At 39.4% G+C, this 18,886-nt stretch overlaps 1 protein-coding gene and 1 long non-coding RNA gene across 2 annotated transcripts in view; both read left to right on the top strand.

Moving 5' to 3' along the window:
• Nucleotides 1–16,397, top strand: part of paplna (papilin a, proteoglycan-like sulfated glycoprotein) — a 118,239-nt gene extending 101,842 nt beyond the window's left edge. Inside the window, exons 19-28 of the mRNA XM_056255847.1 lie at nt 143–151; nt 408–729; nt 3,681–3,839; nt 6,875–7,002; nt 8,312–8,384; nt 8,491–8,631; nt 13,269–13,396; nt 14,802–14,910; nt 14,997–15,172; nt 15,995–16,397. Coding sequence (XP_056111822.1) covers nt 143–151; nt 408–729; nt 3,681–3,839; nt 6,875–7,002; nt 8,312–8,384; nt 8,491–8,631; nt 13,269–13,396; nt 14,802–14,910; nt 14,997–15,172; nt 15,995–16,158 — 1,409 coding nt within the window. The 3' untranslated portion in view covers nt 16,159–16,397. The remainder of the gene's footprint in view (nt 1–142; nt 152–407; nt 730–3,680; nt 3,840–6,874; nt 7,003–8,311; nt 8,385–8,490; nt 8,632–13,268; nt 13,397–14,801; nt 14,911–14,996; nt 15,173–15,994) is intronic.
• A 275-nt stretch (nt 16,398–16,672) lies between these two features.
• On the top strand, nt 16,673–17,043 carry LOC130088864 (uncharacterized). The gene is made up of 2 exons (XR_008807507.1): nt 16,673–16,797; nt 16,927–17,043. It is a non-coding gene; the product is annotated as an uncharacterized LOC130088864 (long non-coding RNA).
• The last annotated feature ends 1,843 nt before the right edge of the window (nt 17,044–18,886 follow it).

The raw sequence follows: 18,886 nt of genomic DNA, 5'->3' as shown, positions 1-18,886 counted from the left end.
TGGGTTACAATAGATGTAAGGATGAAACTTTAAACATGAGTTCTATGTCGATAAATTAAACTCGATGTACACACACACACACACACTCCTGTCCCACCCACTTTTAAAACAAAGTTACGCCAATGGTTGAAGTCAAGACCAGCTCAGTTGAGTGAGTCTGAGTCAAGATCAAGACCAGAAGAAGGGAAAGTCTGAAAGGACTAAGACCAACACCATGAAAATATGAGCAAGACCAAGACATTTAAATACTCAAAGCCAAGGAACTCTTCTGGTCTTGGTCTTGACTTTTACTTGATTGACCTGGTTTGACCTCAACACTGGTGTTTGAGGAAAGTTACTGACCTATCAAACTTTTTAGAACAGATTATTGTCATATTGCATATGTCTTTTACCCCTCTGCCCCTCAGCTCTGTCTTGTGACCTACCCCATATGGTTGGGCCATGCGATCAGTGGGCGTCCCGTTACTACTATGACCGCTCTGCCTCACAATGCAAGCACTTCTGGTATGGTGGCTGCGATGGCAACAGCAACAACTTCGCCTCGGAGGAGGAATGCCAGAAGATGTGCCTGAGATCAGAGCTAAGCCAGCGGGACCAGGCGCATGTCTTGCAGCACAGTGGACGTCGCTTCCCTGCACGTATCAATCTCAGTTCTAGCGGTGCGGCCCATGGGCACCGGGCTCACCGACTGGCCCCCAGTGCCATGCAGCAGAGCAGCCCCGCTGCCAGGTAAGATTATCCAACTTGCCCTGGATCGCTCTACTCCTCTCCCAGGCCCAATCCCAAGCCCCCCTGCAAGTTCTCTTTTGCTGTCTGCCCTTCACGCCCTGCTGAAGAGCCAAGAGAGGAGCCCGCAGGACATGCACAGAGACTTACATAGCCTGCGTGTTAAATGCATATGCTTTTTACACGCACAAAGGTAGTGATTGGTGAGCATTGCTTCACTAACAGCAGTTCAGCATATGTACACACAGGATCCAAAATTAACTTCAATCTGCCAATGGTGAGTGAGAATATCATAAATATTCTTGATGGTCATGAAGCTATATTTTTAATAAAAAAATAGACTTTTGTCCTCAATTGTATCACGCGCACCTACAAGCTAGATTGGTCTCTCAGTAAAAAGGCTGATTTTTTTTTTTGTTGCTGAGATAAAAAAACTTAAAGCATCCTAGATAAATGTATGACAATTAAACTTTAATATCTGTGTCTTTGATTGGAATCACTCGCAATCAGCGAGTATTATACTATCATTCATAAAGTTCGACTTTAACCAGGTGTGATGTTAAGTTCCTAAAAAGTAACTGGCCAACTAGAAAGTTTTTAATTTTGGACCCTATGTAAACACTCATAACATTATCTAAAAACACATTTGTCTAATGCAGTGTAATGCCATTTGATGTATTATGACTTGCCTCACGCTTTTTAATCATACTAATCTACTGCCTCAACATACACTCTCTCCCTATAGAAGTTGACAGCCCTCACTGTGATGTGTTGGGCAATGCTGTGCTTTTGGGACTGGTTTATTTGCCCTGACGCAGACTGTTAACCTCTTTTCTCTGTTGCTTTTAGTTTTGTTTAGTTACTTTTAATTTACCTCCCCTTCCCATCCCCAGGTCTGTGTGTGGTACATGATTTCATTACAGTGTGACTAATAAAATCAGCTGTGGGGTCCCAGTCATCCTCGACTATCTCTCTGTGTCTCTCCCAAATCCTGTCCTTACAAATTAGCTGAATGTTGATACGAGTAGACTGTAAATGAATGTTGTAGAGTAGAACACCTCACCTTTAAGGCCCTGATATACTCACGGTGCAGTTCTTTTTGGTTCTTTGCTTATGGGGTAAAAATAAGCTTGAAATACCTCTCAAAATAACAAAATAAACATAAACAAAAATGACATTGGTGAGAAAACAGCAGTTTATCATAGCGTCTGATCATAGCGATGTGGATTTGTTTGCACCAGCTCTGCTATTCAGCTCTCCAGTAAAGTCACATCACGTTTATTACAGGGCACTTTATTCAATAGACTGCAGCTTTACAGTATTAAACATGAAAAATTAGTGTTGTTTTAAATTAGTATTACAACTTACGTTTCTACTATAAAACAGCTCTCCAGTGTGCTCATGCTTTTACTTGCATCTGACCTTGATGAACTGAACAGAAGAAATGAACTGGAGAAGTTCATCCACCTATTACGTGTTTACCAGCCAGAGCGAACTTTTCCAGAAAGTTCCCATTGGCAAGGTGTTTTGAACTCCTGAAACAAACTCAAAATGAACTTAATTTTGGCCTGATTTTGTTCGAAATGACATCATGTAAGTTCGTTCTTTGATTTTGCTTGAAGTATATCGGGGCCTTTATGCTTGCTGTGATTTCGCCAAGTGTTCATGGATCAACACCCTTGTTGGTCCTGGAACAAAATTCCAATCAACCAATCAGATTTTGGGGTGATTTTGGGCCTGATCAACTTGCTCATCAACCAAATAATTTCCTCTTGATGTTCCAGGGCCAACAATACATGTTGAACTGTTGACTGCGTTTGATTTATTTCCCCATCCTAATGCTAACTCCAACACCAAGTCCTAAATATAATAAAGCATCAAGTAACAAAGTCAATTTCTTCCATGTTACAAGTAATTCTAGTCATTATGTTTACATCGCTGAAGAGCACTTCCGCAAGGCAACACCATTGATTTCACAAAGGCTGTTGGTGAAGTAGTGGTGAATTAGACTTTTAAAACTTTAATTTTCTCGTCTGTTTGTATTGTTATGTGTTTTTTTGTATATCACTAAGAAGCGTAAATGAAACAAGGCACAAAAATGCAATATTGAACTGTTTAGCCACAAAAAAATAATTTTGCTGTCGCTCTCTCTGCGTAACTGAAATGTTTTCCTCTTTTTTTTTAGAGTAAGGACAAAAGATTTAGGGGCCATTTACACTACACTGTTTTCAACTAAAAACTGAAAACTTTTTATGAATTTTTGCCATTCATTTACATAACAATGGTGTTTTGGGGGCTTGAAAACGCAAACTTTTGAAACGGGTTTCAAAGTGCAAGATTTTGAAAATTATACCATTATTGTCTCCATGTTAACTACAAAAAAGTGAATTTTTGAAAACAGTGACTTCATGCATGTATTATGTGTTCAGTCTATAGGCACTTAGTGTTTCTTTACAAAGTGACATTGCCAACTACTGGCCTGGCAGCAGAATACAGCGTTTTTACTAGTTTTCGCAGATCTGTGTGAACTTTTAGGTTTTGATCCTTTCCATCTGTATAGGTTGGTACTGTTTGAGTTCTCCAGCCTCTTCCTGTGGTCTCGTTTGATTGAATTGTCAGCATGTTGGGCTGGTGTTGTTCTTTTGGGATCCTGTATTCCAGCTGTAGCCCGGTCAAGGCTGATCTTTATGCTTGCTGTGGTGACTGCAACAAATGCTTTGCTGCTCCCAAATAGTACAGCATAAAGTCATATGTTCTCTTTCTTTCTTTCTTTCTTTCTTTCTTTCTTTCTTTCTTTCTTTCTTTCTTTCTTTCTTTCTTTCTTTCTTTCTTTCTTTCTTTCTTTCTGCATGTCTGTCTGTCTCTACCCCCATCCCTTCTGTCTCTGGTCCCTCCATTCTCTGTTTCTGTACCTGTGTCTATTTCCTCTTGCTCTCTGTACTCATGTGCTTCAGTTGGACAGCTGTTGGTGTGAGTATAGACAAGACGGATCCCTCCACGGTGGAGGGGCTGGTTGGTCAGCAGGTAGTATTGCCCTGCAGGGTGACCCCTCGGCCCTCCTCCACTGTGGTTGTCGAGTGGAGACGCGACGGTGTCCTAGTTGACCTCGCCAGGTGAGTACCTGCATCATTTGATATTTAAGCAGCTCATAAACACTTTATCACTATAAAAAAATTAAATAACCTGTTAAACATGACAGTATTGTGCAATCATTTAAGATCATTTCTGCTTTTGCATATGTCATATACAGTGCTGGGTAGTAATTAATTACATGTAATCTGGATAATCATAATCATTACATAACCAGGTCCCAAAAATTAAGTAATTGTAACCAGATTATATTAAGTTTTAAAATGCTCAATCAGATTACAGGTACATTTTTATTGATTACATTATTATATTTTGATATATAGCTTCATATAGTCTTCATCATATCCAGTGACCTTCACTATTGTTTCTGAAAATCTGGACAAAAAATATTTAAAACCTGGAAGACCTTGGCCGTGTAATGCCATTGCTTCCCAAACTTGGATTCCCCAATTTTTTTGTCAGCCGAACCCGTTTGATTTAAGATATTTACTTTAAGTACCGCTGAGATACTAATATTATCGAGGTAACTTTCAGGACAAATGAGCCCTGCGTATGCGCTGAGGTTTTGTTTGAAAATGTTTTAGGTTACGACTTGTGATCATGGTTCCCTGAAAAGGGAACGAGACGCTGTGTTGGAAGTTTACGGCGCTATGGGAACGCCTCTGCGTGATTGCGTCTTGAGGCACATGTGAAATCACATGTTTACCTAGACTGGCCGGCCAACCAATGCTGAGTCTGGCCACGGCACGAGTGACAACCTCTACCAACTCCTCATAAACAGGAGATTGAGGTGACGAGTCCTCGAAATCTCCTGCCTCGATGCTCAGCACATCAACCTCGGAGGAGGAAGATAGCTGAAGCACAGGGCCCTCACTCTGGGTGGCAGAAACCGCAGATCTGCTTCCAAACCCAGAGAGAGACTGCTGGACCCCACGGGTGGAGGCAGAGAAAAGGCAGAGTCCGTCTCTAACCCCTCCACGAGGTCCATCAGCGAACCCCACGATCTCAACGCCGCTGTGCCTCAGCAGAAGCGGGAGCCCCCTCGAGAGCTAACTGTGCATGCGCCATTCCCAAACAAACTACACATCAATCGTGTGTATCCCTGCTGATTAGAGGTCTACACGGGTCCAAAAATTCGTACCTAAACCCGAAGAGACCCGTAATGTCCTACATGGAACCGACCCGGACCCATCTATCATTTCAAAAGCTGAACCCGGACCCTTGCAGATCCGAGAAATGCCATAAATGTACTACCCGGAACCGACCCGGACCCATCTATTATTTCAAAAGCTGGACCTGGACCCTTGCAGATCTGAGAAATGCCATAAATGTACTACCCGGAACCGACCCGGACCCATCTATTATTTTAAAAGCTGGACCTGGACCCTTGCAGATCCGAGAAATGCCATAAATGTACTACCCGGAACCGACCCGGACCCATCTATTATTTCAAAAGCTGGACCTGGACCCTTGCAGATCCGAGAAATGCCATAAATGTACTACCCGGAACCGACCCGGACCCATCTATTATTTCAAAAGCTGGACCCGGACCCTTGCAGATCCGAGAAATGCCATAAATGTACTACCCGGAACCGACCCGGACCCATCTATTATTTCAAAAGCTGGACCTGGACCCTTGCAGATCCGAGAAATGCCATAAATGTACTACCCGGAACTGACCTGGACCCGTCGGTAACGCTCCCTTTTACAGTCCTGTTACCCATGTACATACTATGTACTTATTATAGTAATTACAATTACTGGGTAATAACTAGGTACTAACCCTGAACCTACCCCTAACCCATGTACTTACCTTATAAGTACACTGTAAGTACATGTAAGCGTTACCGACCCGTCTATTATTTGAAACCTGGACCCGAACCCGGCGGGAAGACACAGACCCGACTGGACCCGATTGTCACATATTCCACACTAAATTGCTATTAACAAGTCAATAAACCAGTTGCGAAAAATAAAACTTTTCGTCTTACCTAATTTTAGTAGCCGTCGTCTCCCTTCCTCGTACCTGACTGTGATGCATTACAATCCTCCATCAAGAAAGTTCTATCCATGTTATTCCTCTCTCGTTATTCCAAGGATGCTTAATCCACTCATTATTTCAGCTTCAAAAGACTTTGCAGATTTGCATTTCAACTCGAGTTTAACTCGCATAAAAACGTTTTGAACTATAATAATGATTTCTCGTTCCGTGCCATGGCCGCTGACGTTATCAGCATTGTTTATTTGCTATCATCTCTGTGCTCTCTGCGCCGAATCTGACCACCAAAACTTTAAGATTAAACAAGACGGTTCATTCATATTATTATAAAAATGGGAGAAAGTGTAAAGCACGGCTTGGCGGAATAAGTCCCGCCTTTTAAGTAAAAGAGCCAATCGTCAATTGGTAAAGTCATTGTGTCACTGCAGAAGCTCTGGTTGCCATAGAAACATGACATGACGCGCTTGAGACTACACGGTCGGGTTAGCAGCCTGGAGAGACCTGAAGAGATTTTTAACGCAATTTGTGTTGTTGTTTTTTTACCTTATTTCTCGGCTCACACTTTTCTTATCCTAATTTTACAAGTTGCAAAGTTGAACGGGTCCCGGGTCGGATGCTCCTTGTAGACCTCTATGAAGGTGCTCATGTAGTGAGGTCAGGGAGGAACACTGACTGTTTGCTCGCCATTTTTAATATATTTAGTGCTCTTTGGACAGTTTCACACAGAGCGCTTGCTGAAGGCACAGAAGCTGACTTTGTTTGGTCTGGGTGTTCTTTATAGCTTCCTGGTCATGACGTCACCGGCCTATGACGTTCCTTCACGCCATTGGACACGTGCTTCAAGACGCAATCATGTAGAGGTGTTCCCATAGTTTCGAAAATTCAGACTCAGCGTGAGTTCCCTTGAAAGACAACATGTTATGCACATCGAATATGAGAGTAGGATTACAATGTTTATGTAAACAAAACTTTCAGATTGGATTCATTCGGATTGAAGACTGTAGCTCAACTTCACACAAACCTGTAGTAGCTTGATTAAAACTGTGCGTGATCATTCAGGCATCAGCAGCAGTCCGATGGCTCTCTGTTGGTGGGTCCCATCACATTGCAGGACTCTGGATGGTTTCTGTGTGTGGCCACAAAAGACCGCGAGAGAGATCACCGCTACATTTACCTGTCTGTCTCAGGTTAGCTCTATCCTATCTGTGTATTTACTTACTAATCATCTATACTTCATTTGATGCTTGCAAGCGTCACTATGACTATTAATCGCAGGGTTAATGATTTAACCCTCTGGGGTACTTCATTTTAGACTCACACTCAGGACCTTCGGGTCAAAAATGACCCGGAGGGCGGCATTAAGATACATTTTATTTGAGTAAAATCAATGAAATATATTTTTGTTCAATAATATTTTTTCTTTTCTAGTTTGGTGTTTTGAGATAATTTTATGATTTATAATTAATATTTATGCAATAATTAAGACCCATTTTTTTCCCATTGAATGTAATAGAAAATTTATATATATATATAATAAAAAAAATTTTTATTAAAGCTGTATTTCATTTTAGAGTCAAGTCTAGACCTCATGAAAGCAATTTTTTAAATGAGATCGGAGCCATCTGGTGGACACACTGAGCATTTTTATCACGCAATAGCACATTTTTACCACTAGTGGATTTACAGCTCTCTGTAGAAACCTATGGTAGAAACACTCTAGTGATTTTTTCACATATTGTTTAATTTTTTTCAGGTTGTTGATTTGAATATATAATAACAGATTCTCAAAGACTATTTTTGTAATTTTTTTAAATAAAATTTTTTTTTTTTTTTTTTTTGCTTGGTTTAAATGGTAATTTGAAGTGGCAGTTTTACTTTATAATACAGTCAAACCTGAACATTGCATTATAAAGAGAACAAAAGGAAAAAAAATTGTCACCCATTGTTTTAAGAGATTCACCCCTTCACTGTTGTGTGCTTTTTTTCTGCATCCTGGCTGTTTTGTAGATTGTATGCACAAAACAACTGTATTTTCACATTTTTGCCAATTTCCCATTCATTTCCTATGGGGGTCATTTTTGACCCGAAGGTCCTGAGTGTGACTATTTTTTTTACGACCACTTAGACTTTTCAAATCCTGTCCCCAATTTTTTTTGGGTGTTCATATACCAAGTACCAAAAAAAGTCACCAAGTTTCGGACCATTCCGATGAAGCTACAATTTTTAACATTTTTTTTAAAAACGCTTCGGGACATTTTTGTCCCGAAGTACCCCAGAACCCTTGAACTATTAAACACTAATGGTGAGAGTGCTATTACTTTTTCTTAGCTTTTTTTCTGACTGGATAACATTTTACCTGGTGTCTGATTATATAAAAGATAATATATCTTTTGACTTGTGTCAGTGAGACCCACCTGGCAACCACTCACAATACAACAACACAATAGAATTTTTTTTTCTTACACAAGGAATATTTTCTTTCACTACCAAATACAGGAACATCCCAGAATGGTGCAGGAATATCAGAGGTGGATTCTTCACAATCATTCACATCACATTCATCTTCCAGGTACAAGACATCAATCATTAAATTACACACTGTTGGTGCAATTATGCAGCACATATTCCCAATCATACTTGCATTGCTCATCATGGCCCTTGTTTTTTTTTTTCAGGTTCAACATTGACCATTCGCCCCTAGTTGAGGCTCGAGCAGGTCAGACTGCCAAACTGCAGTGTGCAGTGCTCCCGGTGTCTGCCATGCATGCGGTCACCGTTCACTGGAGCAGAGCTGGACAGCCACTCAACTCACTCAGGTATCTTCATCTTCAGTTCTGTTCAAACCTGTCATGATTCTGCCCTCTTGCCCTTGATTTTCCCTAGTCGTGAGGCAGGATCATGACAGAAGCATGTTTAATGTGCAAGCACATGGCTAAGTGTTCGGCCATGTGCTTGTGTTGTCTCGTTACGTAACCCCGCCCCCTTGTTATCCTTGTCTTGTCATTATTGTCTAGTCGGCTTCACCTGTCCTCGTCATTAGTGTTCCCCTATTTAATCCCCTTGTGTTTGCTGTCCTGTACCGGTTCATTGTTTCTCATTGAGTGATTCACCTTGTTTAAGAAGAACGTCTTGATCTTGTATTTGCTGTTAGTTAATAGTCTTGTCAAGTGTTTTCTAGTTTAGTTATCTCTCGTTTGGATTGTCTCTGTTTTGCCCCATTGTGGGTTTTGTTTTCCTTGTTTTGTCTAAATCAGGGGTGGGGAACGTTGATCCTGGAGGGCCACTGTCCTGCAGAGTTTAGCTCCAACCCTGAAAAAAAACACTCACCTGCCTGTAACTTTAGCAATCCTGAAGATCTTGATTATCTTCAGGTGTGTTTAATTAGGGTTGGAGCTAAACTCTGCAGGACAATGGCCCTCCAGGATCAACGTTCCCCACCCCTGGTCTAAATAAATCCATGTTAAGTGCATACTGTCTGCGATTGGGTTCATCTGTCCTCAACCTCATAACAAAACCCTTCTGAAGCAGCATCCTGCCCTCCTTATGGAACCTTATAAGTGAATGAGTTGGAATGCTAAAATCAAGCGTGCCGCACAAGCCCTGAAAAGTGAAGCCAAAACGTCTCGATCGCCGCCCGGTGGCCGGTCCTAGTATAGCTCATAAGCCCCGCCTCCTCATGTTATTCAACGGCACGTGAGACCAACTAAACAATTAAATTACACTTCAAATATCGTTTTTCCAAATATGGTTTCTGTCATTTACTGTAGTTTTTATCACGCTAATGTAATTTCAAGTGTTTGTTTTTAAAATAAGTTTGTTTTTAGATGCGGTGGTGTGACGTCATGATTGACAGGTTCTCTGAGCGAAGTAGTCACTGAAGCACCAACAGACTTTTTTTCGGGATCTTCGGAGGACTAAGGAGATTGGAGCTTTAAATTTAATATCTAAATTTCTATAATTTAAAAAAAGTGCAGGGCGTGTGCTTGGGATTGATTCTGCGAGGGTGAGGGCGGGGCCTTGATTTCACGGCTTTACTTCCTGCTCACGACTGCGCTGGTCTGGTCCCGAGATCGCTTCTGCGCAGACTCAAGTCCAAGATGTCAGCGCCGTATCGGGACACTGGCGGCTCCAGTTCACACCAATGGAATTCAATTCAATTCATTTCAAATTTATTTGTATAGCGCTTTTCACAATACATATTGTTTCAAAGCAGCTTTACAGAAAGTGCATTTCAGAAATGTACATAGAAGAATATAGTTAGTTAATCATCATGTATTAATTTAGGGCATAACATATCGCCGGCGTCGAGTCGTCTCTTCACAGGCGTCGAGTCGTCTCATCGCAGGTGTTGGAGCGTCTGAAGTCTCCGTGAGAGGCTGGATACAAACTGGAGCTGACGAACGCTATTTACCTCGGGACTAGCGTCCCGAGATAACAGCAGAAAAGCAGATGGGAAATAATTAGCGTAGCTGCTGTTCATAATATTAATGCATTCGATCTGATTCAACAGTGGTATAAAAGGTAAGCATTATGTGAATGCTTGGCTGAAGAGATGCGTCTTTAATCTAGTTTTAAACTGGGACAGCGAGTCTGAGCCTCGAACAAATATCAGGAAGGCTATTCCAGAGTTTAGGAGCTAAATGTGAGAACGCCCTCCCTCCTTTAGTGGACTTAGATATCCTAGGAATGACCAGAAGCCTCGAATTTAGTGATCTTAAAGAACGCGATGGATTGTAGGGTGATAGAAGGTCCATTAAATACACAGGAGCTAAACCATTTAGGGCTTTATAGGTCAGTAGTAGTACTTTGTAATTGATACGGAACTTAATAGGTAACCAGTGTAGAGATGATAAAATCGGTGTTATATGATCATATTTTCTTGACCTAGTAAGAACTCTAGCAGCTGCATTTTGCACTAACTGTAGCTTGTTTATTGAGGATGCAGGACAACCGGCTAATAAAGCATTACAGTAATCTAGTCTCGAGGTCATGAATGCATGAACTAACTTTTCTGCATCAGAAACAGATAGCATGTTACGTAATTTAGCAATGTTTCTAAGGTGGAAAAAGGCAGTTCTTGTAACATATGAAATATGATTTTCGAAAGACAAGTTGCGGTCTAGTATAACACCCAGGTCTTTTACTGTAGTGGAAAAAGTAACAGGGCATCCTTCTAAATTAAAGTTGTATTGTAAGAGATTTTGTGGGTAGTTTTTTGGACCAACAAGTAATACCTCCGTTTTATCTGGATTTAATAGCAGGAAATTACATGTCATCCAGCATTTTATATCTTTAAGACATTCTGTCAATTTAGATTTAGAGTTAGTGTTTTCATCTGGTCGTGATGAAATATATAATTGAGTGTCATCAGCATAGCAGTGGAAATTAATTCCATGTTTTCTTATAATATTACCAAGTGGCAGCATATATATTGAGAATAGCAGAGGGCCTAACACCGATCCTTGCGGCACTCCATAGTCTACTGACGTTATCTTCGATTTTTCCCCATTTAAACAGACAAAATGGTAATGGTCTGATAAGTACGATCTGAACCAGCTTAATGCCTGTCCCTGAACACCAGTGTAGTTTTGTAGTCGATCCAAGAGTATTTTGTGATCTATAGTGTCGAACGCAGCGCTAAGATCGAGTAGAACTAGTATTGAGATACAGCCTTGGTCAGAAGCTAAAAGTAAATCATTTGTAATTTTAACTAGCGCAGTTTCTGTGCTATGATGCGGTCTGAATCCTGACTGAAATTTTTCATATATCTCATTTTCTTGCATGAAAGAGCACAATTGAGCGGACACAATTTTTTCTAGTATTTTAGACATAAATGGAAGATTTGAAATGGGTCTGTAATTTGCTAAGTTATTTTGATCTAATTGCGGTTTCTTAATAAGAGGTTTTATAACTGCCAGCTTGAATATTTTTGGAACATGACCTAAGAATAAAGACGAGTTAATAATATTAAGAAGAGGCTCTTCCACTACAGGTAACACTTCTTTCAGAAGTTTAGTGGGTATTGGATCTAATAAACATGTTGTTGGTTTAGATGCAATGATAAGTTTATTTAGCTCTTCCTGTCCTACAGTTGTAAAGCGGTGTAGTTGTTCTTGAGGGGCGATAATTGAGGCTGAATCATAAGACACCATAGAGGATTGTACATTTACAATTGTATTTCGGATGCTTTCTATTTTCTCATTGAAGTAATTCATAAAATCATTACAACTATACTGTAACGGGATATTTTGCTCTGGCGATGTCTGTTTATTTGTTAGTATAGCCACGGTGTTAAATAAAAACCTTGGATTATTTTTGTTATTTTCTATTAGTTTGCGGAGATGCTCATAGAAATGGAAGAGGGCGAAGGGGCGTCGTCCATCTTTTTTTACAGTCTATGGCTAAAATCATGCAGCTGCTCTCTGTGTCATACAAATAGCAAAGTGCACAAGAGACTCAGTTCATAATCGACTCTACAGGTGAAACTCGAAAAATTTGAATATCGTGCAGAAGTTCATTTATTTCAGTGATTCAACTTAAAAAGTGAAACTAATATTTCTAATCACTAATCATTTCCTTCAAAGTGAGCTATTTCAAGCCTTTATTTGTTATAATTTTGATGATTATGGCTTACAGCTTATGAAAACCCCAAATTAAAAATTAGAATATTGTGAAAAGTTTTTCATAGCTGTAATCCATAATCATCAAAATTATAACAAATAAAGGCTTGAAATATCTCACTTTGCATGTAATGAGTCTATATAATATATTAGTTTCACTTTTTAAGTTGAATCACTGAAATAAATGAACTTCTGCACAATATTCAAATCTTTCGAGTTTCACCTGTAATAAATTCCGCTGTTTTTATATTAATTAGCCTAACTACAAAGAACACCCACATATATATTTTTTTTAATTAAAAAAATAAAACAACACTGCAATAATTTTAATTTTAATCAATGCCATTAATATACTATTAGAGTTTTTTTTAATACCTTTAATTAGTTAATTGATTAATTTAATTTATTGAATTAATGAATTGAATTTATACTTTCTGTTTTCTTTTCAATTTAAGTAACATTTTTAGTAATTCTGTTGTGTTTTGTCATTTTTATAAAAAATTATTCAAACTATAGTTTTAATTTAGTTTTAGTTAACTTAGTTTTAATTATTTAATTATCAACTTTAGACGAAAATGAGAAAGGTTGCCTTAGCATCTAGCTAAAATAAAGTAAGTTTACGTTTTATTTTGGATTTTATTTCAGTTAATGTTAATAAAAATGTTTCTATGGGTTTAGTTTTTGTTAAAGATAATTACCCTAATAATATGTGTTATTCAAGGAAATGCATTATCAACTTTTTTCACTGCAGTGCATTCTGGGATTTCCTTCTCTGTGATCAGTTATTATTCTGTGAGATCTAATGAGACGTTGAATGTTGTCTCCTAATACAGGCATTCTCAACACTCTGACGGCACGTTAATGATTAACCAGCTGACGTCAGATGATTCGGGGGTTTATACCTGCACAGTCACGGACAGCCAGAAGTTTGAAGAACGTCAAATCCAGCTCACGGTTTTTGGTGTGTTTTATATTCTCTAGTTTTGTGTATTTGAATAATAAGTACCATATTAGTGCTGCATGTTTTTGAGGAAAATCTAATTGCAATTTTGATTTAAAATATTATTTTAAAAAAGGTTTGTTGGGATTGTTTGCTGGGCCAAAATTGTTTGATTTTATGTCAACTTGGCTGTAAAATAATAATAATTATTATCATTAAAAAAATATTTTTGTTATTATTATATTGTTGAAATTGTTATTATTTTGTTATTATTATTATTATCTTAATTTCTTAGTTTTGAAACATTAAACCATTAAACTTTTATTTTGAGGGAAAACGCAGGAGCTCTTAAGCCTTCTCTTTTGTTGATAAGCGCTTCTCATTACCAGTATGTAATGTTTGGTGCATGTTTTGTTCCCAAATGCACATTAAATCGACTCGAACTGTGAAACTGTGACTCAAAAGCATTTCCTGTGAAACGAGACGCTGAAAACATTGGCGGATCATGAGCTGCTTGTGTGTAAATGCAGTGCTGCGCTTTACTCTGAAACATGCAGCGCATATATTTATTCAAATAGATCGCAACGTCTTCGATTTTATAAACGCAGTAATACATATCAATGCGTATTTACATATCTAATACGATTTTTGAGACATTAGTGTTCATTGAATCGATTGTAAAATCGATTTTCCATCTAAAGACGTTTCCATTTTCAACACCAAATACAGGCAAATCCACGGACACCTAACAGGCATTAGGACGAGCGTAAAGAGGGCGCTTGAGACGCACAGGTCTGCAATATTCCTGATGATTTATTGGCGTGAAGTTTCAGCACAATGACAAACAGGAGCGCAACATTCAGGGATTGAGATTAACACCCTCCGATCCGCCAAATGCGGGTAAAAATGAACTGTGGCGGGAAACGCTGTCAAATCACGAGCCAATCTGGCGTGTTTCTGTGTTTACTCACTTTGCTGGGGAAGTTTGTGTAAGACAAATCTGCGCGGATTTAGCGCAAATACGCAACTCGTGATCCTCATGATATATTAAATACAGCGTATTGTGCAGAATCTGCGCATTTCTGGCTTACTTGAACACACACACACACACACACACGTCACTACGCAACACATAACGGCGCGCTTGTTCACTTGCACTGAAGTAATAGCGAATATTAAAAAGCATTTGGTGAACAGAAAAGACGTTATTTTCCAGCATCCCACATGTTCTGTGTACTGTATTGATCTGTCCACCTAAAACACATTTTTGGTTAAAAAAAAACAAAACATGTGTTGGTTGGTCCAATCGATTTTCAAACGTAAAGTGACAGCCCTATTTGGTACTATTTTGATTAATGATGCAGCACATCAACATACTCACAATGTCCGGTCTCTGTATGCTTGTAATGTTGTCTTGTTTCTTTAGGGGACCTCAGGATCACCAAAGCCCCCACAGACACCGATGTGCCGCAGGGCCGCACTGCTCAACTGCCCTGTGGAGTAACAGGAGAAAATGTGAAGGTTGGCTGGTCACGGTCAGTTCAGAGAACACGGTTTGTATATCAGTGTGAATAAAGCACATTGTACATCTAACATGACAGCGCCTCATCTCTCTGGACAGGAACGGTGTGCCAGTGCGACCCGACGGGCTTCGTGTGCACGTGTCGGCAGACGGGACGCTCATACTTAATAATGTCCAGTCAGTGGATGAGGGGACGTACACCTGCAATGCTTACTCTGGGACGTACTCCGTCAGTGCAGCGGCTGAAGTACGACTGGCCAAATCCCCTCAACAAGGTCTGTGAAGTGAGGAGAACGAGAGCGTTTCCATTACAGATTTGCGCAATACTTTTGCGATATTTTCTAAATGTCGATAAAAAATCTACTGCGAAATGACGCCATTTCCATTAACCGATGTTATGCGACTAAACGTCATTTTTTCCTCTTCCAAAAATTATGGCAACGGACGTTGGTAGGTTTACGTATATCTCAGCCACCGCATTAGCCATTATTATTATTGGAAAGAGACGTATGCGTGTATCCAAGCTTTAATGGCAAGGAAAGCCCCTTATACTGTGATCACACATATGAGTGTTTCTGGGTGTTTCTCCCTCATTTCTGCTTCAAGCTCTTGATAAATTGTGGCATTTCTTCGTGGTTTAGAGTCCAGTATTCCCATAAATCTTTTGTCTTTTATGAGTTTAATAAAGAACTGTGTCTCGTCTTCTGTCCAAACGCACCGCACCTTCTTTAAAGAGTGATCGACTTTTACGTACGTCAGGTGACTGTAAATGCCCAAAAACTGTTTCCATTGCAGTTTTGCAAAATATTTCGTTTTCGAACTGCCTGAAAAACCACTTTATTCGAGCGTAAACACTTTTTTTGCGATACATGGGAGTGTTTGTGTAGCCGACGTGTTTCCATTGGGCGTATTTTCAATTTTCAAATTCAATTTCGCAATTTGAAGGGCAATGGAAACGCGGCTAAAGAAAAGCGGCTCTGCAAGTTTTCCACATTTGAAGAGTAGCCATAATAAACAGTTGCTATACGGACATGATCAGCTATACTTGTGAATTCATTTTAATTTGTAAAATTTTGTGTCTCACTCTCTCTCTGTAGGAAGTCAGGGCTTGCCAGCGGACTGTGTGGATCAGCCTGAGTTGGCGAACTGTAAGCTGATAGTGTACGCGCGACTGTGCTCCAGCCAGTATTACTCCAGTTTCTGCTGCTCCAGCTGTGCCACATATGCCAGGGACAAAGACAGACCGAGGCAAATCAGATAGGTCATGTGCAATGAATCCAGCAGCCTCATTGGTCGATTCAGACTCACCTCATGATTTAACATCAGCATCACCGGCTCAGATCAACACTGACCTCAGATCTGCAGCTAGTGTCAGACTGAACTTCACTAAGTCAAACTGATGCATTCAGTATTCCAGCCTCATTCAGATCAGAGTTTATTTATCTTTGTAATATACAGTATCTCCGTGTCCATTTTATTGTGTAACTGTTTTTTTTTTTTGTAAATGTTTAGGATTATTAACACTGTAAACACAGAGATATCAGTCTCGGGAGTTATATAAAGTGGATTCGAATATACTAGCAGTTGGAAGAAAACTGATAACATACAACTTTGACAGGAAACCCTTTCATGTACTTTAAATGTGTAGATTGTAGTGATGCACTGACATTTAGGCAACCTAAAATATTTAGATGAAAATTAATTTTAAACATGTCAGCTGTGAGAACACTGTGCTGTTTTCAGTTGATCCTTGAACAAAATTGTCCAGTGTCTCCCATCCAATTATCACAGTACGCTTTGTGCTATGTTACTTGTGATATGAAACAAAGTCTGATCTTTCAAATTCTGTCAAATTTATCATGAAATTCAAACAATAAATTTGGTTTTGGTGCTCTTAAATGTGGCGTGACAGATCGCTGTAGTGCCGATCATCTCTGCCTCTTTACTACTAGTTACAGCACCAAATAAATATGAATAAAGGAGTGTTGAAAGATACAGTCCAACTTTAATCATATGATCACTCAGTCAGTGTTTCAACCGCAGAAAGACAACAATAAAACAGCTGGTAAACATTATGTCACGGAAAGTCACATTTACCTCAGAAAAGCCATTCCATGACCATAAAATCGATAGTCACCTAGTAAAATAAAGAATAAATTAATTAATTATTAATTTATATAGAATTAAAAATAATTCTAGAGGACCAATTTGATAAATATATTCACTATATTACAAATTCTTCTTTATATTTTATATTCTTTATATTTTTACTTAACCTGATATATTTTCATTACAGCCACCATTTAAATGTTTATATTTTAACAACGAATTGGAGTTGGCTATAAACATTAATTATATCAATAAAACGTTTATATAAAACTGCCATGACAAACTGCAATTTAAATGTTTATATACAACTCAGTTTATATGTGAGTGTTAATTGTTAAATACATTTGATTGATTAATTAATTGACTAATAGACAAATTTGAATTTTGATTTCAAAACTTTAATTTCAGTTTCAGTATGATTTCGATGCATCTCTAGTTTGATTTTTGTTTCTGTTTAAATATTAATGCCAAAAAAGTCAAATAAGTGATCGTGGCACATTAACCAGTAGGCCTAAAAACCAAAGAAGGGTCATTTTTTTATTGAACACTTGTCCTGATTGGGCAGTATGGCTTTGAGCTGCTCACAAACTATGAGAAGATGAAATATTCAGTTTATCGTGAGTGACACAGATGAACGTTTCTTATGTCTAACATGAAGGAATGTCTCGACAGAAAGCTGGAATTGGTTGGGTTCCCTGTGCGGCTGTTCTCATTACATCCGTCGATAGCTCATTTACTTGTTTGTTTGGATAATTTTGCTATTTAATACCAATGATAACTCTGTTGAATGAAGAAATAAACATTTAGACATTGTAAATACAAAATGTTTGTGGACATGATTATATGCAGATACAGTATGATTATTTTGCCAAGACATTTTTTAAGCATGATGTACTGTTTGTTTAAACTGCAAAGCTAAATCATGATTTAGGAGTTAGGTGGTGCCAGATGTGAAGAGAGAGTGAAGACTTGTGTGCATCATCTTCTGCATAGGATCCTGCTGTGTTTTCTCTCAGCTTCCTCTCATTCCTCCTCGCAGTGCATTTAGAGAATGATTCTTCATGATGATCAGTGTCTACGTCACGGGCTGGACAACAAAGGAGCTAGAACCAAGGGGGTAATCCATCAGCCGGAAACTGAAGTCTACCCGGGGGCCGCCATCGGCTAGCAAGCCTTCACCTGCTGTTAGCATTCCATCGACTCCCATTCATTTTGGCGTCACTTTGACAGCGAATAACTTTACATCTGAGGCGTTTAAAGACTCAATTTTTCGCAATCGGGGGGACGTGGAGGAATAAAGTCGAGGGAGAAGCCCATAGAGAGTGATGAAGTTGCTCCTGCTGCTCATGGACAGCTCTACTCACGCTCTCCGGCTCTGCAAGATTCGGAAGGGAATGATTCAGATTCCTCTTGGCGCTGCTACTAGAAGACGTACAGGTTGCTCACGTCACATCTGCGTCGTCAAGCTCAGTGTGAGCATGCGCAGTTCGCTTGGCTATCAGGAAGTGAGTGCTTCTAATTGACTTCACTTTTCTCCGTTGAAGTCTATGGGGTCGCTGTGTCCATTTCTTTTACTGTCTATGGCTAGAACTAGTAAAATAACTAGCTTCCGCCAGACGGCCGTACACATCGACTTACGCCAAAAGAGTAACACTTGAACTTGACGCACAATGTAATGATGAACGCGGTTCAAGAGGCGTCAACTGCAGTCATTACGTTGTGCGTCAAGTTCAAGTGTTACTCTTTTGGCGTAAAGGTGATGATACACAGGGCAACTTTTTGAGCAATGTTGCTGGGCAATGTTGCAGTCGACAGGAAACCAGATGAGACACAGGGCCCACGACCGGTCTAAATTATCCAGATAGAAATGTATTGCCCGT

Source organism: Rhinichthys klamathensis, unplaced genomic scaffold (genome assembly GCF_029890125.1).
Source record: "Rhinichthys klamathensis goyatoka isolate OS25496 unplaced genomic scaffold, OSU_Roscu_1.1 h1tg000123l_1, whole genome shotgun sequence".
Taxonomy (NCBI): domain Eukaryota; kingdom Metazoa; phylum Chordata; class Actinopteri; order Cypriniformes; family Leuciscidae; genus Rhinichthys; species Rhinichthys klamathensis.
Note: the sequence above shows the minus strand (reverse complement) of the source record. Positions and strands in the feature narration are given on the sequence as shown.